This window comes from Homarus americanus, unplaced genomic scaffold (genome assembly GCF_018991925.1).
Source record: "Homarus americanus isolate GMGI-L3 unplaced genomic scaffold, GMGI_Hamer_2.0 scaffold20465, whole genome shotgun sequence".
In the NCBI taxonomy this organism is placed as follows: Eukaryota; Metazoa; Arthropoda; class Malacostraca; order Decapoda; family Nephropidae; genus Homarus; species Homarus americanus.
In genome coordinates, this window is record NW_024756914.1 from 10,629,692 (window position 1) to 10,654,787 (window position 25,096).

The following is a 25,096-nucleotide window of genomic DNA, read 5'->3' on the forward strand; positions in this document are numbered from 1 at the left end:
GCTCAATTACATCTAAAATTTGTATGTCTAATGAAAATTTTAGGATGTTTATATTTAAATGATCACCATCTTGTAAGGATTCCAGCAATGTAAATTATATATTTTATGAGCTAAAAACATATATATCCTCAGTAAATAAACAAATTATACTTCACTCACGTAAATGATGAAATTTTCCGCGTAATTAAAACATTTCATTCTGGCAAGGTGCTGCATAAATGACCAAACTCGTAAACAAAATCCGCGTAAATCCAGACTATACTGTATTGTAATTTTTTAATTTTTTTCTGTATTAGACAAAATGGTTTTACTAGGGTAGTCTATAATATCCTGAATGATTTCTATGGCAAGTACGTATTTACGTGTTTATTTACACACCCAGACTTGAATTATATGTAGAGAACACAATTATTTTTTTAAATTTATGAGTTTATATTACAAAAAACTTACTCCATGTAAATATCAACACCATCTATGAAACATTTATCATTTCTCGCCTAAAATATTATGACAAATATGATAATCTTGGCAGCCATGGTACCATACCCAATTTTTTTCATAAGGTCTTATATTCAGTGTTCGTGAATTCACGATGCGGAAATCCGGGTTACGGAAATTCGCCCTTACGGAATTTTGAAATTATGACCCAAAAATTTGTGATATGGGAAGGAAACTTACCCTTGGGAATTCTGATAAAGTTTTAAATTTGTCAAGCATTAAAATCACTGTATGTATATTTGGGTGGTCCAAATTATAGGGTGAAAATTTGAAAGTTGTCTGAACCAAGCGAGCACATAGTGCCCTCGTTGCACTTCATGTACACTAGTGAAACTTTGTATAAAATTTGAAGAAAATTGTATGATGTTTGGGGGTCCTGCAAAATGTTTAGTTATTTTAGTCATAAAAATTCTAGCTCACCTCAGGGATGATTACAAGGAACTTATTGCCACACACCTTTTTGGGGGAAATTCCAGAGGGAGGTGTGAAGATCAGTGCACCTGGGGCCTTCCACCAAGCCAGATGGATGGCAAAGGCCATTTATGCTCTTAAGATCTTCCTCTTCAGAGAGCAGTTCATCCTCACTGCTCACAAAATGCGGGACCCCTGAATACTGAGATGAGGAACTGAAATTTTGCCTGAAGACATGTTTGGGGTAAAGGTATTAGGGCAACATGTGTCTAAATTAAAATTCCACCCAAATATATATAACAAATTTATTTTGTGTTGATTCTTGGTTACAGTGTCCACTACAGTATATACTGTAGTGTCTTATATGTAAATTCAGTACTGTAATGTGAAATGTACAGTTTAAAAGTAATTTAACCAAAACTTATATTGGGTGGCTGCTCTTTCATAAATTCCCACAAGCCTTAAGCAAAAAATTAACTTGATTTATGTTTTCCTGTTACTTTCAAAGTCATATTTTATTGGTAATGGTTAATGTAGTGTAGGAACCCATCAAAACAAGACTTTGCTCATAACGTTGTTTTAACACTGTGCTGTACTAGCTTTACTTAGCTCTAAGCTTGAGCTAAAGTCTCATGGAAAAGATATTGTGTCTACCTGTACTGTAAATTTATTTTTTGCCTGTCTGATTATTTACTAGGGGCAATAGATAATATACTGTACTCTTTTATAAAATAATGCTAAATAAAATTTTGTTTCTAGGATCATTTGACACCCCAAACCGTGGAGATCTCCCTACCACAGTTACAGAATCACTGCACACAGTTGCTAAGAGGCTGGAGTTTGAAGAGGGAAATTTCAATAAGTTTACCAGTGAGGAAGATCCCCACACACCACTGAGCTCTCGTGATGAGTCGCCACTGTTTGGTCAGTGTTACTCATTTCTCAATTTTGTATTGAAGAAAATATTAGTTTTTGCTTAATTTTATAACAACAGACATTGTCATTTCTTCAGGAGGGTCTTATATGCATTGATTATTGGGTCCCTCTAAGGTGTGTTCTATTAATTCCTCTTAAATGAAATACATACAGTAGCTACCTGGTATACATACACCACCGATTTTATGGGAACTGATGGTCCGGCACCTCCTTTAGTTCAGACAAAACTATGAGGGGGCGGGCACTTAACTTTCCTCCCAGCCTGGGGTGAAGGTAGTTTTAGGCTTAAAGTTTTTATCTTATAAAATGTAGCTGACTAGACTTAGTAGAATATAACTTGCATTGCTGGAATCCTTGTAAGATAGTGATTAATTTGAGTATAAACATCACATAGTTTGCACAAGAGATAATTTTTTTTAGTCTAGTGTACTTGTAGTACATTTGGAGTACAAAGTGTGTACAGTAATGTTGCTCAAAATTATGACTTTTTCACATTTAATTTGAGTTTCTAGAAGTCCATGGTGCTTTAGAGACACAGGAGGTGTATAATTAGTGGGTCAGAGGTGTACAGTATTGTTGAATAATTATTACCTGACTTCAGTTGGTCCGGCAAAACGGATAATCCGGCAAGGCTTTGGAACCAAGGGTGCCAGAAAATTGGTGATGTACCTGCAGTAGTTACTTGGTAATATTTAGTAAGAGTTGTGACATTATATGGTTTGATTTAAGATTTTAACCTTTAAGCCCAGGTTAGGGTGCTGGTGGCAATTACCCCCACTTGCAGGGTAAATTGAGAAAAATTAACTTTTCCAAAAATTATTTTAACCTTTTAAAATTATAAAAAAAAAAAAGTAACAAAAACTATATATTGACCCTCTAGAAACTTCTCTGGCCGTGCAGAGGGAGGGAGGAGGGGGAGGGAGATAAGGAGACAGTGTTGGTTTGACAGCTGACGCTCGTGGTCCCTCGGCACTTAGCAGCTATTTTTAGCTCGCCTTTGTGTCCGAGGTGGCCAGTTATGTGTATATTTACTAATCTCAATACTTATTTGCTATAAATAATTCATTTAGAATACATAAAATAATAATAATTCCACAAATAAATACATTTATAACATAATCACAGCATTATCTTACAGTAATACTACACTACAATACAACTACACTACTTTTAGCAATATTACTTTGATACAACATGATAAAATAGACAAACAATGAAAATGAAACAAACAAAAGTAGGTAATTATGTTCAGGAAGCTTCCCTGTGGCCGAGGTGTGGCGTGACAGGCAAATAGTCACACTGGAACCTGATGACCTGCGCTGGGCATTTAAACAGTGGCGGGAATAGGCGCTCGTTCTGGAATGTCACCCGGGGCCAAAGGGTTAACAGCCTCATCATCACTGAGCATGACACCTCCCTTGTCTCAAATCTTACCATTATATGATTCATCACAACATTGTCCAAACTTCCTCAGTGAAGCTCAGGCTTATGCTGAGAGCTAGGTTCAGCTTTACCTGATGAACAATTGACAACCATGTGCTCTCTTAGATGGAATATGACTGCCATCCTTGGTAAAATAGGTCTACTTAAATGTACAATGATTAAGTATTTTGGAGGAAATTACACTAGTTCTCCTTACAACATGTTGCATGATACTGTAGTTAGGTTACATAGGAGTGATCATGAAGAATTTGACAGGGGATGTTAAGTGCAAGGGTAACTCCACAGATATGGTGGGAATATAGAACTAAGAGTACAGTGTGTGCAAGTTTAGCCTGGATGTGTTACCTGCAGGGAATTTTTGATGAGCATATCCATATTTATAGTTGGTTGGTATTATTGTTTCTTTTTAAAATCTGTCATTTTTTTAAAATGCATTGAAAATTTGAGTTTAGTCATTTCTGATATTCTTTGCTTTTCAGAGGGCGACATCAAAGCAGATCCAATGTCATTAGACCTCTTGGACAGCTGTAATAACCAAGCCTTTAGTTCTGAAAGCTATGAATCAAGTGGATTGGGGTCAGAAATCAACATTAGGCAAGAGAGTAATGAAATGAAGGAGGACATAGACTATAATACAAAATGTAAGTATTAGATCAAGATGAGTTTGTTATTCAACATTCATTCTTGCTTACTGGTTACTTCAGCATGGTAGGCTGTAGAGTTACTTGAAATAGTTAGAGTACTTTTAGGACCAAGTAATAATTTTTTATAAGGTACAGTCACCAACAAGTCTCCATAAACCCTGAGATTCAGACTAGTGAACCCGAAGTAGCCGTGGAGTGAATAATGCATCAGCGTCTACTGCTTCTGGTTCATGAGTCTGAATCTCGGGGGTTTGTTGAGCAGCAGAAGAGAAGACAGGACACTTGTATTGTTTATATGTGTTTGTTATGTGTTTATATGTAGTGTTGGTGGGATACACTGGTATTTGGGGGAGGGGGGGCTATTTTTATATCTAGTTACATTTCTTTCAGTTTGTAGAACCTATCCATACTAACGTGTTTGGTGGTAGGCGTTGACTTTACACCTTGGTTGACCACTGATTAATTGTCTGGCTTGTGTGTTTAGGGAGGGATGGACCCAGCCAAGTTGTTGGGTAGGAATTTTGAGGCAGCCAGTCTGTGTGGCTTATAAGTGGTGTGGACTGTACGTATGGTGAAATTCTTAAGCTCATCTCTCAAAACACAAACGTCTTAGTTATAATCCAACATAATCTTGGTATTTCATTGATACTGATATTAATGATAAAAATATAGCTGCCCCGTTGTCATAATGCTGTTGAATTATCAGTGAGTCACCTGAGCATTATGTAGACCCTTGTACCTTGTGTTACCTTGATGTTCCTACTTTCCATCTTGTGTGGGTGCTTGTGGACAATAAAACTTCAACTTCATATTGGTATCTTGCGACCCTAGACCACCAATACTGCTTCATGGTCGTCTTCTAAGTAACAGAGAAAATGTTTTTATTCCTCTTAAGCTAAATATGATATTCTGTTAACAGCTATTGTCATTAACCGGTGAATAAAATTAATGGTATCTTAAGGTACAAACTTAATGTAAACATACCATATATTCACAGCTTATTTTAGTCTTAGTTTCTAAGGTTCTATTCACACTATAGGGGCGGTCACGGTCCAGTCAAGGGACGGTCTCGCTCCGGTCACGGATCGTCTCATGGGAAGATATGCGAATTCTCTTCATCAGAGTTGGCAATGATCGCAATTGCATTTGACAAGGAGGAAGAAGAAAGAAAAGAACAAAATTGGAAAAGGAAGGAATTTTGGGTTCATCCAATGTTGTAAGATAGGAAGAGTGAGGGGGAGTTACATACACTCTAGCCTCATTTGATTGATGATGAAAGTAAATTCTTTCAGTACTTTCATTTGAACATTGGCACTTTTGAGATGATTTTGTCAAAAATAGAAGAGGAATGACGTAAGGAAAACACAACCTTTAGAGAAGCCATCACTCCAAGACAAAAGCTGGCAGTATGTCATAGGTGAGATACAAATTTAATTGAATTATTGAATTTGGGTATAAGGCCAATCACTGAAACAGCAAGGTTGGCAGGTACGATAAAACACCGTACAGTAAGTCCTCGCTTGACGTTGGGTTTATGTTTCTGAAAACGCGACATTTTACGAAACAACGTTAAGCGGATCAATTTTCCCCATAAGAAATAGATAAAATATGGGTGTTACGTTCCCCAGCCTCCCTTTGACCCGTGAAATACATTACATATACAGAAAAGCATTGACATTTCTATAGAAAATAAGGCATACATATACAACTACTAAGTTTGTATTGATACTCACCGATGGGCGGAGGTGGTAGAGCGAGTGTGTGGTGGATAGTGAAGCAGAGGAGGAGGAGGAGGGTGGGAGCCGAGGAGGAGAGTGGTGAGTCACTGAGACTCTGCGCCTCCTCCTCCTCCTCCTCTGACGGGTTCCTCCGCCGCTGGTTGCTCCTCCTCGGCTGCCGACTGTTGTGAAGAAGCTCCTTCTGCCATCCCGCGACGAAAAAATTAATCCAGTGTTGACTGCTTGGTGCTACTCTCATTCTTCTCCTTATGGATCTCAGTGTAACAACCAAGACTTTCATCAATGCTGCGTTGAACCTTTCAGCTACATTCTCTGTTTGGGTCGTCATCTACAAGGATTTGCATAGCCTTGCTAGAACATGTTGAACGATTCTGCCAGCCTCTTGGTAGTTAGCGTTCGTTGAGGTTCTTCTTCTTCATCGTCGTCGTCTTCAACAGGACTGTGTTCTGTTAGTTGTTGCAGATCCTCATTGGTGAACTCTTCTGTATGGGATGCCAGGACTTGCTCAATATCCTCTGATTCCAGCTCATCAAAGCCTGCCTGTCTAGCCAAGCTGAGGATATCCCTATTCACTGCTGGGACTAAGTCCGTGATCCCGTAAAACTGTTGACGCACTCGGGCCACAATTTATGCCACACACCATTCAGGCAACTTTCTGAAACCTCTTCCTATGCCTTGCCAATGTTGTCAATTGCATGAAGAATGTTGAAGCCTCACCAATATTCTCGGATCGTAGGTTTATTTTCTCCGTCTGTAGCCTCAAGCAGCTGGGCCATGGTACGGTATAAATAATACACCTTGAATGTGGCGATGACGCCTTGGTTCATAGGCTGCATCAGTGCTGTTGTGTTGGGAAGCAGGAATACAACTTTTACACTGTCATGTAAGTCGTCGAGATTGGGAGGATGAGCTGGAGTATTGTCAACGATCAGAAGAATTTTGAAGTCTAGGTTCTCCTTGGCACAATATTCCTTCACTGCAGGGACAGTATACACGTTTACCCACTGGCTAAATATGGCGCCGGTTATCCATGCCTTCTTATTTGCCTTGTAGATCACAGGAAGGTGATCCTTAGAGTAACCTTTCAAGGCCCGTGGGTTGGCAGTGTGAAAAATCAGCATTGGCTTCAGCTTGAAATCACCGGCAGCGTTTGCGCCAAGCAGCAGCGTCAAGCGGTCTATTGCCGCTTTAAAACCTGCCGCTCTTTTCTCCTCCTTGGAGATATACTGTAGGTCCTCTCAGGCATTGAAGACTTGCTTCGATGAGTAGCCTCCTTCCTAGATAATCCGTTTGAATTCTGGCGGGAATGTTTTGGCAACAACTGTATCAGAACTGGCAGCTTCACCAGTCATCTTAATATTGTGGAAGTTATACCGACGCTTAAATCGTTGAAACCAACCTCGGCTGGCCGTAAAGGTCTCTTCCTTCGATCCTTCACCCTCTTCTGCCTTTAAGTCGTCAAATAAGGATCTGGCCTTATGCTGGATAACCATAAGGCTCACAGGCGCAGTGCGTTGATTCTGGTCCTCCATCCATATTGCAGCATCTTTTTCACCTTCTCTATCACAGTGCTTCTAGTACGAGTCATCTTAGTTGCACTCAGAGAAGAACCACTTCCAGCACTAACCTTAATCTTGTCAGCGTTAGTCCGGATAGTACGCACCGTTGTGGGGGTTAGACCAAGCACAGCGGCTATGTCCACAGCACGTTCCCCTTTTTCAAATCGGGTTAATACATCCAATTTTGTAACCAGGGTAATGGTCTTACGTTGCCTCTTCACTTCACTAGCATCAGTAGCACTTGATGGGTGCTTGGAAGCCATTTTGAATGGTTATAGTACAGTTTTAGAGCAAAAGCACTTCAACACACACAAATGATGTGAAGTCATAACAGAGACTGGCTCGGCGTCGCTTGGGGACGTTGTTATGTTCCGTGAGTGAGGGCCGCGGGCCGAGCCGAGAGAGCGTAGCGAGGCCAGACAAGAGCGGGTGATGCACCGTAGAAAGTAGTCCGTACGCAAAACGACGTAGTATTGGATCACCGGGACGTTAAACGAATTTTTGGTCTCTAAAGTTCAGCGACGTAGTACCGAAACAACGTTAAGCGGGACGACGTTAAGAGAGGACTTACTGTATACGGGTTTGTCTTTGATTTACCCAACATTTTTACATGTTTGTAATATTTCTTCAGGGAAAAAATATTATTGACAGTGCTGATATTGCCAATGTGGAATGCTGACTGCTTATTTCCTCCCAGCTTCTTCGTTTTGCCATATTATCACTATATCGTGGAGAACTCAAGTCATACAACTCAGCCATAATTTTCACTAATTCAATTAACAATTCATCTGAATAAAAGCAAAGAAATCGTTTGTGTATTACTAATTTGTAAAGGCTATATTTTGTCTAATATGTACTAAATGCAAGTCTTTATTGTTTTCTTTATACAAACCTACCTTTCCCATAATCCCACTTGCATGATTTCCTCTTCTTTGGATCCATGTTTCACAAAACTGAACCAAAGAATACACGACCAAACTCAGTGACGGTTAAAGCAAGACTGGAGCGAGCACGTCTTCAATCCACACTGGCGGTCTGGCATGGGAAGGGACGCTCACGGTACAGTCAAAATATCTTTCAACGGATCGTCACTTGAGCGTGAGCTAACCTTGACTTGACCGTGACAGCAAGTGTGGACGCCGTCATTAGCATGCATGTAATGATATTTGACTCGACCGTAAATGGAGCATGACTGGACCATGACCGTCCCTATAGTGTGAATAGAGCCTAAATGTTTTCTTCCATTTCCAATATTTTTCAACTAGCATCTCTTTTTGAGGTTTACAACAATCCTCCTACCATGTAACACAGATATACAATGATGTTTTTTCATCATTAAAGTAATACATTACACATGAATGCTTAATGTCATTCTAAATATTATTTGCAGTTATAATATTTGATACTTTTATCACAGAGGACTGTACAAGAAAGGATTATCTATACCCTGTACTGTAGTTGGATACCATCCTATCTGATATGTCAGTGCCTCTGTAGTTATTGCACCAGACCACAGGGTCTAGATACCCTTTTTGCTGACTGTACATATGGAATGTGTTAAACAGTAATTTGCTGTACTTCTCTCCTTTCTTTACTAGATAAAAGTGAGTGGGATTCAGAATATGGACAATCCTTAGAAGATGGAAAATTTGCACCCACAGACCTCCTTACACTCATCAATGTTCTAGGAACAGAAATAACTACATGTGAAAACCTGCTCAAGGATGAACTTGATAAACGGAAACGTTACAAGGTAATAATTGTTTTACATATGAATATAATGTACAGTATAGATGTACTGTTATGCATATGACCTAGCTTATTTTGGCAAGTGACAGGTGAGGTATTTCATTGTGATAGGACTTCATACCTAATTATCCACTAGAGGTTAACCCTTGAAGTGTGGCTGGTAAATGTAGGGATTCACAGTATTGAGCAGCACTGAGTGCTTGACATTATAAGTCAGGGAGGAGTACTCCTTACTTCCATGATATTTATTTAAGGGGGAGGGGGCTGGGTTATGTACCCACCAGTCAAAGGATTGTATAAACTTTTTTGCTTCTAGTCATAGATAGAAATACAGAACATAATTATCATTTGGCTCCTGTACTGACAAGCTGTTAATGATGTGATTTTCACCAGATTGATGATAGCAGGAGAACTCATAATTATGATCAGTTCATCATCACATTCCTGGCTATGCTGGCAGAGCAAGGAAAAATGGGAGACCTCGTGAAACAGCAACTACAACCACCAAGAAAGAGACCAGCCCCGGCACCTACTACTCCTCGAGGGTCCAAGTTAGTGTTCTTTTCTTACAAACTAATCCAGGTACAGGTATCTATTATGAACTTCTTATATGAAAGTTTCCCGCTTATCTGAATTTGGGTCGAGACACTTTCAAATCATTTCTGATTAATCTCCCTTGTGAGCCTAGACTGCTCTCTCCAAAGGTAATATACAAAAATTATACAGTATTTTAGTACACTGTCCCTCGCTTTATCGCATTCTCCATCTGAATTGCGTTTATTAACGACCCTATTTATATACAATCCATTTTATCTGGGAAAAGATTCCCTATTATGATGATATATGTTTTAAAGTTAAACAATTGATTTATTAACACCAAACTTCTATATAAATGATGTGTGAATGTGACGTCACATTGAAGGAAGGAGGGTTGGGGATGGAGGGAGGGAAGGCTCCTCAGTCATCAGGCAGCTAAAGGCCACAGGCTCCACCACATGTTCACCTCACTTTCCACCCACCCATGTTCTTTGTTTTTTTTTCTTATTTTATAGTTTTCTATTACAGTCAACCCTCACTTTACGCGGTTAATGTAACCCGCAGGGTCCCGCGGAAAGTGAATAACATAACATATGGGATTAATTGAAATAGAGTCCGGGCCGACCCCCAAACTCCACTTTTTGACGACACACAACTTTGTTGTAGTAAAAAATTTATCTTAACTTTATGATGGTATGAAAAAACAAGTAATATAGAAGAGGTTAGGTTAGGAAAAATAAAGGTTAACATAGGAAAAATAAAGGTTAAGTTAGGAAAACTAAAAGTTATGTGGAACACTTACGTTAGTAGAAGAGATGGGTCGGCATACGGGGATGGAGGCTGGTTCCGAGGCAGAGGGCAGATTACTAGCCCTCAGGTGAATCACCATCGCTGTCACTTACAGTTGTCAGGGCTTCCCTGACAAATCCCTCAGTCATCTTCACTGTCACTATCACTGGCTTGGGCTGGCTGCGGTGGGTTGCGGGCGAAGAAATCTGTTATGCTTTGCTGACGGCTGGTGTTGATGTTGTCGTGATACACCTTGATGTAGGGCTCTATAGTCTGCAACAGCTGGATAGTGAAGATTTCATACCTGTTTGCGTCATGGTCGTCGGAAAGGAGGAGCTTGGCTTTCTCGATACACTCGATGGCACCCCTAACATTACTATGGGATAAGTGTTGTTCTTCTTGGGATGACGCACCACCTGCCTCTTCACTGACGTCGTCATCATCATCATCATCATCATCATCTACCATCTCGTCGGTAGTCACTTCAGGATCCCTTATCACCTCCACGATGTCGTCGTTGGTGGTCTCGGAGAAGCCTGGAACTGTAACAGTCTGCGCAGCTTCTCTGGCAAGGTCCACTGCCACTGCAACAGTCTGAACCTCACCAGTCACAGATTGACTCCTCCTCTCACCTGGTATTCCATGCAACACGTCTCCATGCGTGACGAATTGTAGCAATAGACAGCTGATCCCATGACTCCACCAAGAAGTCCACAGCTTTCTTAATGTTAAATACTCTCCAGAATTATTTGAACAGTATTTTTTGCTGTGCCAACTGTTGATCCTCATCTTCTTCGCTCTTGCTATCGGTGGTGGTGTCACTCAGGTTGCGCAACTCTTCCCTGGTGTTGGTGTAGTCGTTCAGGAGTTTGAATTTTTTCGTAGAGAATGCAGCTTTTACATTACAGATTAACTCTTGGTCCATGGGCTGTAATATAGACGTAGTGTTGGGAGGAAGGAAGACCACTTTTACGTTGGGGTGACGATCTAACAGTAGGGGCGAGTGTCCTGGTGCGTTATCGAGTCCCTGAGCGAGTACACAAAAAGAAAACGGAGGACTAAGACATCCTGAAGTGGATAGAGAACGGACATCACTAGTGGGGGACTCAAACGTTTCTCATGTATATATATACTGTAAATTGTAAAAATTTAAATAAGAGAAAAACTAAATACGTAGCGTTTAAAGTGTACTGTACAGTGTTGTGGCTTGGCGCGGGTTTATGCAGTGTTTACAGTTCACGTTCGACATCACATGTTCAATTGATTTATGTGTTTTGTTTGTGAACAATTGCAGAAATAATTAATGTAATATTTATGTATACAGTATACCTGTACATATGTAAATTGTAAAATTTTAAATAAGAGAAAAACAAAATACATAGCGTTTTCGACCCGCGCGCTCTGTTTACTCCACACCTTCAGTTTGAAGCACATGTGAAGTTTTTAAGCGTCCTCAGTGAATTCTGATTACTGTTTCTCCAATTTTGTGACTATGGAAAAGAAGAATATCTCTGGGAAGTGTTCTGGTGATCGCATTTCCGGTGGCTGATCGTAAAAGAAAGGCTATAACACTTGAAGAAAAGCTTGATGTTTCATGACTCCTCAACATCAACCTTCTCCCCCATCAAGTTATATTCATATTTTTTCCAGGTAAAGTGTAACATTTACTGTATGATTTCATTATTAGATATGAATGTAACATTTATTTAGACTGTGCTATCCTTTGTGTTAGGCTAACTACGAATTTTTTTTTCGATTTGGAGTAATCTGCACCTAACCCAATTTTCTCCATAAGCCCTGTTATTTCTATTACGCGAATTTCTATAACACGATGTTTTACAAGAACACAACTATCGCGTTATAGCAGAACTACCTGTACTTAATTTTATGCAGCATGAAGGCAGTTATATGTATCACAGTGTAGACATGGCACAGAATCTTATTTGGGTTTTATATGTGAGGTAGTAGGGTCAGTTTTAAAAGATATGTTGCTGTCAGTGTATCTTTAATATCAGATATTTCAAGTATGGTTTTATTTCTTTACAGAGCTTCTCTAAAGAAGACAGAGTCCAAGACATCTCCCAACGCAGCTTCCAAAAAACGTGGCAGAAAGAAAAAAGCCAAGGGCAAAAGGAAAAGATGAAAAGAACTGAAGAGGGCATATCAGTTCAGTACACCAAGGACAAAAACAATTTTTTTTTACAAAAGCACCTTTATGTAACATAATCCTTAATATGAGAAGTAGGCAAAGCTTATAACTATAAATTATATCCAAAATTGTAAACAAAACATTAACATTTATAATTCTGTATTAATAATACAAATCACTCTTTAATTCTGTAATGATTCACCAACTTGTTTGTGGAAACTTCATTAACTACAAAAGAAAAGTTATTATTGCCACATTATATGCAGATCACAGCAGAAGCAGTGTTGGTAATGGTTCTCTAAAGACCACTGAACATTAAGCACCACTATCCTCTATCAGTTTTGTATTGAACATGTGCAATTTTTTTTTTAAACAATCAAATCTGACCAAATCAATAAAATCATAAGCACTTGCAGTGCCTCAACAATATCCCATTAGTTTATGCACTAAATAGAAAACATAGGCAATTTAGTCATAACCAAGTTGCTTCAATCATACATGTATGTATAAAATCACAGGGCTGGAATTACAGACTTGACTGGAAAATATAAATTTTCATTTATAAATCATTGTTAATTATGATTGGAAGATAACCTTAATGTACAAACGAAAATTAAGTAATACAGGTTATAATACATTTTATTCACACTTCAAGAATGCTTATTAAAACTCAAAATTTAAGACAGTTCTGTACTACCAGAGACAAATGAAATTCTGATAACTATTGTCGTTTCATCCACGAAATATAAAAGTGTCAAACTACTTTAGGAATACAAAAACATTTTGTAACCCATATGATTGTGTTTCACTCCTTGAGATTACTGATGTGTATAAAATGCACAGAAATTTATTTCGTGGTTTATTAAATAGTACAAAAAAATTCCAGTCCAAGTCCACACTGTCCCTTACAAACTATAAAGCTAAACATACAGATTGCTTCAATAATGAAGAAACCCAAGATCTGTTAATGTATAAATTCTAGTTCAATATTATTAATCTAACTTTTACTGTCACCTTGAATTATAAATATTTCAGTTACAGTAAATTACTTAGCATTATATTCTCTAAACAATCAACTTCATTGGTGATGAACATGTATGCCTAAATTGCAAAAAAAATAATATCAGCTCTTTACGGAAAATAATTTGCCAGTCTTTATAATAGCACATCTGTGTACCTTAAATATTTTAAAATATATTTCAGTGTGTTAAGGCTACACTATACTGAACACATAACACAATTGTAGATCTTAAAGTTATGCCAAATGTATAAAAAAAAGCTTTTAGTCCAGAATAGCAACAACTCTACTCTTATCACTACTTGTGAAACAACACCAGCCAATACTGATAATCTTGTTAAATAATTGGTATATGCGCACTACTCAACAGTGACAAAATGCATATAAAAAATATATTGTATAGGTGAATTCCAATCAAGGAATAGAAATACAGGTAATCCTAAATCTGACATGTGATAGGTTATCTCTACATTACACTACTAAAAACTCCCAATAATTAGCTCTCACAACCAATAACTGTAATCTATAATCCCTAACAGTTATTACTTACAATTTTATTCAGCCGTCTTCTGATGGCAAACTAATATCCGATTAATTTTTTCACAGCTACAGTGAAAGTGGGTTTCATAGGCCTGATGGCCTGTAAGGGGCAGTGCAGAAACAGCTTGCTGTATACCAAGCCTCCACACACAAGGCTTATATGGTTAGCACTGAACACAACTGCCTTTATGTAGTTAACTGAAATTAGGAACCTATTCATGACTGGGTGGACTGAAGGTTTTCTGGGTGGAACCCAGTAACCCTAGGACAGAAAGCGAGTAATGTATTCACTTGAACAGTTGCGGAAATGTGTTCCTGCGCACCGTGGTAACCTGTCTCCAAATCGCCAGCCTATATGACCTATAGCAAACCTATCCACCAATCACATCTGTCGTTACAAGACTTCATTCATAAATAGTGATACTACTACTGCGACGGTGCCGTTTGGAGACACGGGTTACCACGGGGGAGGGGACACATTTCCACAACTGTACACTGTACCCCCACAGCTTCATAAGTCTCACATCATTTGTGTTCTGTGCTGTACTGTACTCATGTTGCTGCTACTTTTATGTATAATCATTTTCTCCTTTGAGGCAAAAGTTGGGGGGAAAAGATGCTCATCATCAGCTAAGAGGTTTTTGGTATGAGAAAAGGCTTACTTTTATACACATGAACTCAAAAGTTAACTTTATCTCCTTTAATGTGTATTTTAGCCCTTATCTACTCGCATTCTTAGTGATGTCACGACATCTGTACTGGTGAAAAACATGTGATGTAAACTGTCAGAATATTTAACAAAGTAGAACACATTACCTGTATACCACTAAGCATTAATCCTAAGATAAGAATTTTTCTTGATACAATCAGATCCAAAACTTTGTTAAAGTGGGAGGATAATGCATGCAGATGTTAAGGTAACATTGCACCAAGAAGACTTAGTCCTAATTTGACTCGAGTTAGCAGTAATGAGCCCATCACAGATAACACCCTGAAAATGCTGCCAAACCACAGAAAGGGGTCTAAGTCTCAGGAACTTAGACTTTGAAAAGATGCACCAAATACAATTCTTTCAACTATATACAACTCCTGCCCATAACAACTAAAGTATTGGAAGCACACACCCATAACAAATTCATCACTTTGTTGCTCTGCCTTCAAGAAATAATACGTACTTTAAATCGGATATAACAAATAAATTGATTTGACAGTACCTTAACCATCATCAAAAGGAACAGATAAAAAGGGTTTGTAACACTTTTTGTTGTACACAATTAAATATATCTTAAGTTGAAATACTGTACATGAACAATAAATGAAAATATATCTATAAAATTTTACTGGTGGCATCACTCATGAGAGGAGTTAAATCCATATTATTTCAAATACTAAGGAGATGCGAGTCATGTATGATTGAGCTGCAGTCCATGTGTAACTTGCTGATCATGAAAGTGCTACCTAATGATTTATGGAGACTAAAATAAAAAACTACAAAGAAAAAAAATGAGAATGAGCTGTTTATATATGAATCATTAAGTGGACAAAAACCAAGAACATTATTATTAGTTAGTCTGAGGTCGAAATACTTTATAGTTAGTGAAAATAAATGCAAAACTTAAGAAAATACGAGGTAAAACATTTAAAAATATCAATAGCAAAAATTTTGAAAAAGGAAGAAAGTATTTACTCTTTAAATGCTGGAATTAAAAGAATGATTACCTAACAAGTTTTAGAAATATTTTTTTTTAATATGGCAGATACAGTACCTGTATATTCTCAATGTAAAGTTTGTATTTTTACCCATAAACAGCGTGTTAATTGGTTGTGGCAAGTAGAAGCATTTGTCATTCCATAAACTGTTTTTCTTTGGGCTGAAGCATGCTCAAAGTAATTATTAATCAGGTCCGAGATTCTATTTTTTCCCGGTTCTCTATTTTTCACATATTTCATTCCTGCTCCCCTTGTCACACATTCCTCTTGGTTTACATCTGCCAAAGCTACAATACCTACATTATTTGTAATAGATTTTTTTTATTTCTGACAGAAGGCAATGAATTATTTGTGAACTTATTTGATGGCCAAACCAAACCAGCATACATAATTTTCCCACAATGTTTCATAAACAACTACATCACTATATAGTACATGGAGTTTTGATAGTTGTCAGTTACACCATAATTAGGTGCAATACAGAGCTGCTGGTCAAAAAAAAAAAAGCAGCACACAGAGGACAGGAAGGAACATAGAGTAATGCCAATTAGACACAAATGCTATAGCAGTGTTGGATAATAGACGAGCTTTAAAGCTTTTATTTCTTGATTAAAATAATACTTTAGATGGTATTAAGTATTATTGGGGTACCAGAACATGTTTTTCCTTAAAAGAAGTTAAATTTTGTTGGAGAATACAATTTACTTAAGAAGATCCTAAAAATGAACCTAACTCCCTATTAAGGATCTGCTGTAGACGATGTTTTAATGTGTATCAGTGGTCTATGACTGAAGAAAACAATATGACAAGGGGTGAGAAATACCTATAAACTCCCTCTCAAGAAAATAGCAAAACAGAGAGCACTAAACTATTCTTCCAAGTAACATCATCATTCACTTATGTGGTAAAATTTATAAATGCCAGCAATTATACTTTGATAATATATTACTAAGATCTCATTAATGTACTATAATTGTAAAGTAATGCATTATGATTTGATTATGTATGACATGGAACATTAAATATTTGGTTATACTGATAGAATTAGTGGGACTGCAAGTACAGTATGGTCTCATTCTATTGTAAATACTGTACAGTACAGTACTTCTCATGCTAAGTGTCAAGTGACTAAGACCTCACACTACCAAAGGTTTGGTTGACTCACCATTGCAGGTGCTACCCTTGGGGGAAATATTTGATGTTTTAAGAACATGAGCCTCAAATAACATTCCAAGACCTAAGATGTACTTAATATATTTAAGAGCACTTTAAACTGATACAGAAATATGTCAAGTAAATGATGAACTGACAGGTTCATGATCACCTCATACAACAACATAACATACTAACAACAGTACAAAGGTTAAATAATTGATAAATGTTTCAAGGTCTTTAACAACTTTAAAAAAAAAGTTAATTGGACCAATTAACTTTTTATTTTATCAATCAAGACAAATTGCAGAAAAGTCTTCAAATCAAAGGGAACAAATTTTCAATATATAACAAAATTGTTTGGTAGTCAGTAATAAATAACCAAGAAGATTGTTAAATAAATAACTATTAACACTACAGTACAATTTATTAAATCTTTATCTTCATATTACTAATCACTTTGAACAAAACACCAAAACAATTTTTGTTCAAAAGGCTTAGTTAGATATTTTATACTGACAATTCTCTTTCTCAATATCTGTACAATACTCTTTATCAACTCCAAAAATATTCAATTACACAAAAAATTTAAAAAGTATAAGGGGAAATTAATTTGATTTACTGATATACAATACTGTATTTAAATTGTTAATATGGATTTCAATCAAGTATACAGTACAAGTACAGAATAAGTAACCAAGCTGAAATGATTTGTTCAGCATTGTAGCCATTTCTTCTTGATACTTTACTGCAACTTACAACATTGGTATTTCCAAAAAGACTTAATAATTTTATTAACTTGTCTTTTGTTGACTATATATAAACAGTACATCCCAAGTCTAGACAGAAAGTTTAGGACAAAGCTGCAAGACTTATGTATTTATATGAAATCAGACATTATTAAGAAAAAATCAAAGGGTAACTTTTATTTAAGATATTATACATAATTCACAGTAGCATTTATTGTGTATGACGTTACATCGGCATCAGCTTTTTTTTGTATGTCTAGTGACTTACTTTTATCACTGTAATGTGCCTACAGACCTGACAGCTGTTACCACCACAAGTTAAGTGCATTCTATAATACATACTGTACTGTACTACCATTTTTATATTAGTCACTGCATATTTATGATGTGTTTATTGTGTTTCTCTTTCATCATGGCATTACTTATGGTTCAAATAACACCAAGAATGTTAATTTTCTTATCAACCTACAAATTCTTTATGCAGTCCTAATCTACTTTGGACGACAAGTTTGTGGTCTTGGTGTGTACATCAAATCACTTAGAAATTTATAAAATAACATTAGCAACAAATTTGTTTGTTCTACAAACTCATGGTTTATATAAACAGACATAAACAGCAAATAATATCAAATGAATATTGACTTTTAAATTCTTTTTATTTTATAAATAATGTATTTGAAAGATCACAGGTTACTTCAAAATACCTCTATTATTAGAAGCACTATTCAATCACAACTTTATTGAACGTTTTCAATTAACACATTAATTCTGAATTTATTGCCTTAGCTTCCTAACTCATTTGGGTTCGTTTTATTTCACTTATCACTGATGTCAATGTGAACGAATAGAGCTGCAGGTGCTAGGGACTTGCCTCCCATTTCAGTAAAGTGGACAAATCGATAACCTGCAAGAATGAATAGAATGTAATCAATATTTAAATTCATATGACTTTATTTGGTGGTAAAAAAAAGTTAAATAATAAAAGGTTCCCAACCAAAGCAAATAAAACATCTGAGAAAAAGACAGAGAACACTTACCTGTTGAGATTGATCTAAAGGGAATGCAGCATAGGCCAAGAACAGGATCACGGGCCAGGCTCTCATCTCTCAACGAAAAGTATACCAAGGACACCTGGGGCACCTTGATGCTCAGTTCTAAGGTTTCATTCCACACTGGGTTAAAGCCTGAAAAAGGTACAATAATATTAGGGCGATAATATTAGTAGTCCTGTCCTGTATGTCATCTAATCTAAGGACAACATAGATATAGAACCAATAATATAAAATAACTAGTGGTATATTGTGATGTGAGAGGGTAGTGAGGAGGGTCAGGGGAGGCAGGAGGGGTGTGAGATCAGGGGGCAGGAGGTCAGGAGGCAGGAGGTGAGTGAGGAGGTCAGGAGGTCAGGGGAGGCAGGAGGAGGTAGTGAGGAGGGTCAGAGGCAGGAGGGTAGTGAGGAGGAGGTCAGGGAGGCAGGAGGGGTAGTGAGGAGGTCAGGGGAGGCAGGAGGGTAGTGAGGGAGGGTCAGGAGGCAGGAGGGTAGTGAGGAGGGTCAGGAGGCAGGAGGGTAGTGAGGAGGGTCAGGAGGCGGGAGGTAGTGAGGTCAGGAGGCAGGAGGTCAGGGGGAGGCAGGAGTGAGGGTCAGGGGAGGCAGGAGGGTAGTGGGAGGTCAGGGGGCAGGGGGTAGTGAGGAGGGTCAGGAGGCAGGAGGGTAGTGGGGAGGTCAGGGGAGGCAGGAGGGGTAGTGAGGAGGAGGAGGTCAGGAGGCAGGAGGTGAGTGAGGAGGTCAGGGAGGCAGGAGGGGTAGTGTGAGGAGGAGGTCAGGAGGCAGGAGGGTGGTGAGGAGCCAGAGGAGGCAGGAGGAGGAGGGTCAGGGGAGGCGGGGAGGGTAGTGAGGAGGAGGTCAGGGGGCAGGAGGGTAGTGAGAGGAGGTCAGGGGAGGCAGGAGGGTAGTGAGGTCAGGAGGCAGGAGGGTAGTGAGGAGGTCAGGAGGCAGGAGGGTAGTGAGGAGGTCAGGGGAGGCAGAGGTGGTGAGGAGGTCAGGAGCAGGAGGGTAGTGAGGAGGTCAGGAGGCAGGAGGTAGTGAGGAGGGTCAGGGGCAGGGGAGGGTGGTGAGGTCAGGGAGCAGGAGGTAGTGTGAGGAGGTCAGAGCAGGAGGGTAGTGAGGAGGTCAGGAGGCAGGAGGGTGAGTGAGGAGGTCAGGAGGTGGTGAGGTCAGGAGGTGGTGAGGTCAGGAGGTAGTGAGGAGGTCAGGAGGGTGGTGAGGGAGGTCAGGGGAGGCAGGAGGGTGGTGAGGGAGGTCAGGAGGCAGGAGGTAGTGAGGAGGGTCAGGAGGCAGGAGGAGGTCAGGGCAGGAGGAGGAGGTCAGGAGGCAGGAGGTAGTGAGGAGGAGGTCAGGGGAGGCAGGAGGAGTAGTGAGGAGGATCAGGGAGGCAGGAGGTGTAGTGAGAAGGGTCCAGGGAGGCAGGAGGGTAGTGAGGAGGGTCAGGGGAGCAGGAGGTAGTGAGGAGGTCAGGAGGCAGGAGGGTAGGAGGTCAGGAGGCAGGAGTAGTGAGGAGGTCAGGGAGGCAGGAGGGTAGTGAGGAGGTCAGGAGGGGAGTGTGAGGAGGAGGGTCAGGGGAGGCAGGAGGAGGTAGTGAGGGTCCAGAGGCAGGAGGTAGTGAGGAGGTCGGGGAGGCAGGAGTGGTGAGGAGGTCAGGAGGCAGGAGGAGGTAGTGAGGTCAGGGAGGCAGGAGGAGTAGTGAGGTCAGGAGGCAGGAGGTCAGAGGCAGGAGGTCAGAGTGGGAGGAGGGTCAGGGGGGAGGAGGGAGGTGAGGAGGGTCAGGAGGCAGAGGGTAGTGAGGAGGGTCAGGAGGAGCAGGAGGGTAGTGAGGAGAGGTCAGGAGGCAGGAGGGTCAGGGGGGAGGCAGGAGGAGGTCAGGGAGGCAGGAGGGTGAGTGAGTCAGGGGGAGCAGGAGGAGGTGAGAGAGGGAGGCAGGAGGTAGTGAGGGTCCAGGGAGGCAGGAGGGTAGTGAGGAGGTCAGGAGGCAGGAGGAGGTGAGGAGGTCAGGAGGCAGGAGGTGGTGAAGGAGGAGGAGGTCAGGGAGGCAGGAGGAGGAGGAGGAGGAGGTCAGGAGGCAGGAGGGTGTGAGTGAGGAGGTCAGGAGACGAGGAGGGTAGTGAGGAGGTCAGGGGAGGCAGGAGGGTAGTGAGGAGGTCAGGGGAGGCAGGAGGGTGGTGAAGAGGTCAGGGGCAGGAGGTAGTGGAAGGGTCAGGGGAGGCAGGGTAGTGAGGAGGTCAGGGAACAGGGGAGGTGGTGAGGAGGTCAGGGGAGGCAGGAGGAGGTTAGGAAGCGGGAGGTAGTGAGGAGGAGGTCAGGGAGGCTGGAGGTCAGGAGGCTGGAGGTCAGGAGGCAGGAGGTCAGAGCAGGAGGGTCAGGGGGGCAGGAGGTCAGAGAGGAGGTCAGGGGGAGGCAGGAGGAGGTCAGGGGAGGCAGGAGGTCAGGAGGCAGGGAGGTAGTGAGGAGGTCAGGAGGCAGGAGGTGGTGAGGTCAGGAGGCAGGAGGTAGTGAGGAGGCAGGAGGGTAGTGAGGAGGGTCAGGGGAGGCCCCAGGATTGATGAAACACATTACTTTCTTAGTTTTCCTTACCACTACCAAGAGACAATTCACACCAGGCATTTCTTACCATTGTTTTTCACAACTTTTGAGCGCTGCTTCTGTTTGTCTAGAGGATGACCTCTTACTTTGACTTGCACGTAAGGATCAACAATGTCACCCTTCTTAACTGAGTTAGGCAGGTGCTGCCCACTCAACACTGTCACTCGCACTATTTTCGTGTACCTGCAAAAATTTTATAGTACTGTACAGTGCTTCAAACAACAGACAAATATACCATACTATTATTTTTGTAGCGCCCTTCAGCTAATGTATTTGAACTTTAATATACAAATTGCAGAAATTCTACATTCTTCAAACACCAAATAATGTAATATACTGTACAATTAAGCAATCATGTTTTCAATTGCAGTATTCTGGAAGTTACAAGTCCATAAAATATAACCAAAGATGCCTCTATTTACACAGCTTACCTGTCTGAAAGTTCCGTTGGACTATAGGGTTCTTTTTTAAGAAGAATATCTGGTTTCAGAACATAGCCACATTTGCCATTAGTAGAAAAGACTGCATCATTGTAAAAGTTGGCCTTATCTTCTGTTTGCATATTCAATGCCACTATGGAAAAAATAAATATTAAAAGATTTTAAATATATTCTTTCATCCCATTATCAACAGTATCATCAAATAAATAGATTAAAAGAAATCGAATATATTCTTTAATCTTATTATGAACAATATAATTCGGAAAGATTTGCGGACAATGTCTCAAATTTTTCGAGAGGTTTTCATTCAACATTAACATGCCAGTCAGTCACACAACCGTAAGAATATATTTAACCCAGAAACATGTAGGTTCTATTGGCTATGTGTACTGACTGCATGATGACCCCTCAATACTGCATCACAACATCTTCCTCTGGTCACACTTACACATATTACAGTACTGTACTTTTATAAGAATGAGGAAATTCACGTCTGATTCAAGTTGTTTATCAATCCCGGATAAGCCAGCAACCCCCCCTAGTGAGTTAGTGAAAGGAACATTAATAAAATGACAACAAATCTAAAGAATTAGGACTTCCATACAGCTAATGATATGATCTATTACATCAACACTCCAGACATTATCACTCCACTCGGCTACAGTCCCCCGCCCACCTACCGTAGTCCGCCACTACAACAAAACTCACCCCATAAGAGCCCGCACTGAGACATAAGAATGGCTACTCTATTTATTTTGGTATAGAGAGGTAATACTATAAACAATTCTCAACACACAAAGAATTAACTTCTTTTCAGTTTGTTATACACAAGTAAGTTTTTTAAATTCATAAACTATTCTCCATTTACTCTTGGCAATCATTCACTAATTGTGCCATGCTATAAATTAAGACAAAGTCACCAACAGCAAATATCCATTATGAACACAACAAAACCTTATATAATCTCCGAAATACTGTACTAACCTATTTGACATCCTACGCTCCAGAATGGGTAAGGTTTTAGATTAGACGAATCCGCCCGGGTGCCAAGGGGGTAAATCTTGGTAACATTTCTCTCTGTAAATTTTATAAAGTCATCAGGGCTGCTCTCAAATAAACCTTTCGCCTTTGTCTCTCCTATTGATGGGGTGTGAACACACTTATCTGAAAATAGATAAAACAATATGAAAAATCAATAAAATTAGTATGCTTTAGCATGGAATGATTAAGTGGCAAGAGTGTATGTGAGAAAGGCAAACAGGAAAACCAACACAGTACAGACATCCCTTACTATATGAATGGGTTGTGAAGTTCACTGAAAACCATTCCTGAAGCAAATACAGTACAGTATTTGTATATCAAATAACATAAAATATGGGAAAAATAAGGTTCGGTTCCCACCGATAAGAAAACTCCAAAATAAAAAAATATAAAAAATAAAAAATGGTGAAAACTTTAATTTAATAACTAACTACTGTAATTTATTAATTAGCACATTAAAAAATTTATAAAATATAAATTTGGTACATTACCCTAAGTGATGACCATACAGTGATCCCTCGGTTAACGAGCGCCTCGGTTAATGAATTACCTTCCATTTAACAAGCAAACCCTCGGTTAACGAATTTTTCCCAACATGTTTTCTCCTGCATTTGGCTACCCACCAGCTGTAGTATTAGTCCGCCAAAACAGTAATCGGGTTTTAGGGCTTAAATTCCTTACCATTTTAGTAAATATCAAGAAGGTTGTACTATTCAATAATTTTAAAAGTTTTATATTAAATTTTTTAGTCATTTTAACAATTATTGAACATAATTGAAGTATAGGAAGCTAGTTTTTTGCGCGCCAAACAGCCTGTCAACACACCATACAGGCGTCAGTCTCTGTCTCTTTTCAGTGGAGGTAACATCTTGCTTGAGACTCTCTTCAACTAAATGCTTTTTTTCCTGCGTTTCCAAGCAAATTATTGGTAATTTTGAAATATATTATACATATTGACAATATATAATGCAGTGCAATGTTGATTTAAAGAAAATAATCTTGAATTACACCAAGTGAACTAAAATTTTATGGGTGAAATGGCGGCATGGGGTGACTTCTCTTCCACCCCAATGCCTTCTCTTCTCCCTTCTCCTTCACCCCCATTCTAATTCCCATCATCATCAACCAGGAGCCTTCTACATGCACACCTCAAAGTAAGTGTACTTTACTGCATTTATTTTTAGTTTGTATGTAATTTTCGGTGAGCTGGAACCAATTACCCAAAAACCCATTGAAGCAATGGTTTCGGTTAACGAGCAACCTTCTGGAACGAATTGTGCTCGTTAACCGAGGGACCACTGTATTCATACTGTATAAGTAGGATTAGCTTTTGTATTTAAGAAAGAGGTGTAAGAATAGAATACAGTATTTGTTTAAGTGAATATTGGTAGAGTGAATGTTTGTACAGTGAAGGACAACATTAAGATGACTGGAACTGCCACAGGGAAATAAAGATGTGGAAAAGATCATGTTATAGACACACACACTTTTACTAGTGGCCACTATACAGTATAATCAATCTCCCAACACCGATGAAAAAACAAACAAAACAACGGAGGCAGTCCCAGACTTATGAGAGGGATACGTTCCTGGACCCTGATCGTAAGTCGATTTGTTGGCAAGTCAAAATAGTGTTAATTCCATAGGATAGGTTAGGTTAAATCACAACGCTGCCCATACAAAACAAATAATATACCCTATTTTATGGCATATAAGATGCACCCCCATTTCAGCAGGGAGTATTCATTAAAGATAATTTGTATATTTTCCTTCTATAGCCATAGTTTTCTTAAAATAATAATACAGTACCTGTACCTGTACCAGTAAATGTGAGGAATATATAAAAATAATACCAATAAATAAGTTACAAAAAAAATACTAATACTATTACCAATCCAGTAAATAAAAAGCCAAATGAAGGTTTAACACAATCGCCATTTGCATACACTCCCTGGTTCACCATAGCAACGCAGACCAGCAGGGACGCTACCTCCGCCGACTCCCTAGCAACGATCCCCCCCACACACCACGCCCTCCTCCCGCTCCCTCACTGAGCCAGCTAACTAGTGTGCAAAGAAATGTATATTCTATATTCCCTTTATGTGTTTGCCCTTAGGACAAATACAGAGTATTTCTTTTGCCTTTTTTCACAATATGTATGTAGGATGGCGTGTTCAGTTACCCGAGTAAGAATAAATGAAGAAAGTTACTTATATCTACCCGAGAATACAAAATGAAAAACAACCTTAACACCTCACAGCTTGGCCCAGTAGCCTTGTGGTCACAGTGACAAGTCTAACTTGGCTACAATGCCACCAGCAATGTTAACAGATGCAAATGTGAAAAAAAAAGTTA

General features: G+C 39.4%; 2 protein-coding genes across 14 annotated transcripts in view; one reads left to right on the forward strand and one right to left on the reverse strand.

Moving 5' to 3' along the window:
- The window catches only part of LOC121857302 (ubiquitin carboxyl-terminal hydrolase BAP1-like), a 31,672-nt gene extending 19,032 nt beyond the window's left edge, over positions 1 to 12,640 (forward strand). Inside the window, exons 8-12 of the mRNA XM_042353291.1 lie at positions 1,669 to 1,833; positions 3,768 to 3,929; positions 8,829 to 8,983; positions 9,373 to 9,530; positions 12,352 to 12,640. Coding sequence (XP_042209225.1) covers positions 1,669 to 1,833; positions 3,768 to 3,929; positions 8,829 to 8,983; positions 9,373 to 9,530; positions 12,352 to 12,448 — 737 coding nt within the window. The 3' untranslated portion in view covers positions 12,449 to 12,640. The remainder of the gene's footprint in view (positions 1 to 1,668; positions 1,834 to 3,767; positions 3,930 to 8,828; positions 8,984 to 9,372; positions 9,531 to 12,351) is intronic.
- The window catches only part of LOC121857175 (1-phosphatidylinositol 4,5-bisphosphate phosphodiesterase eta-2-like), a 163,423-nt gene continuing 150,620 nt past the window's right edge, over positions 12,294 to 25,096 (reverse strand). For all 13 annotated transcript variants that reach the window (XM_042353105.1, XM_042353099.1, XM_042353102.1 and 10 more), the window contains 5 exons: positions 22,685 to 22,864; positions 21,692 to 21,833; positions 21,289 to 21,443; positions 18,661 to 18,807; positions 12,294 to 18,527 (listed from right to left, as the gene is read on the reverse strand). In XM_042353105.1, coding sequence (XP_042209039.1) covers positions 18,439 to 18,527; positions 18,661 to 18,807; positions 21,289 to 21,443; positions 21,692 to 21,833; positions 22,685 to 22,864 — 713 coding nt within the window. In that variant the 3' untranslated portion in view covers positions 12,294 to 18,438. The remainder of the gene's footprint in view (positions 18,528 to 18,660; positions 18,808 to 21,288; positions 21,444 to 21,691; positions 21,834 to 22,684; positions 22,865 to 25,096) is intronic.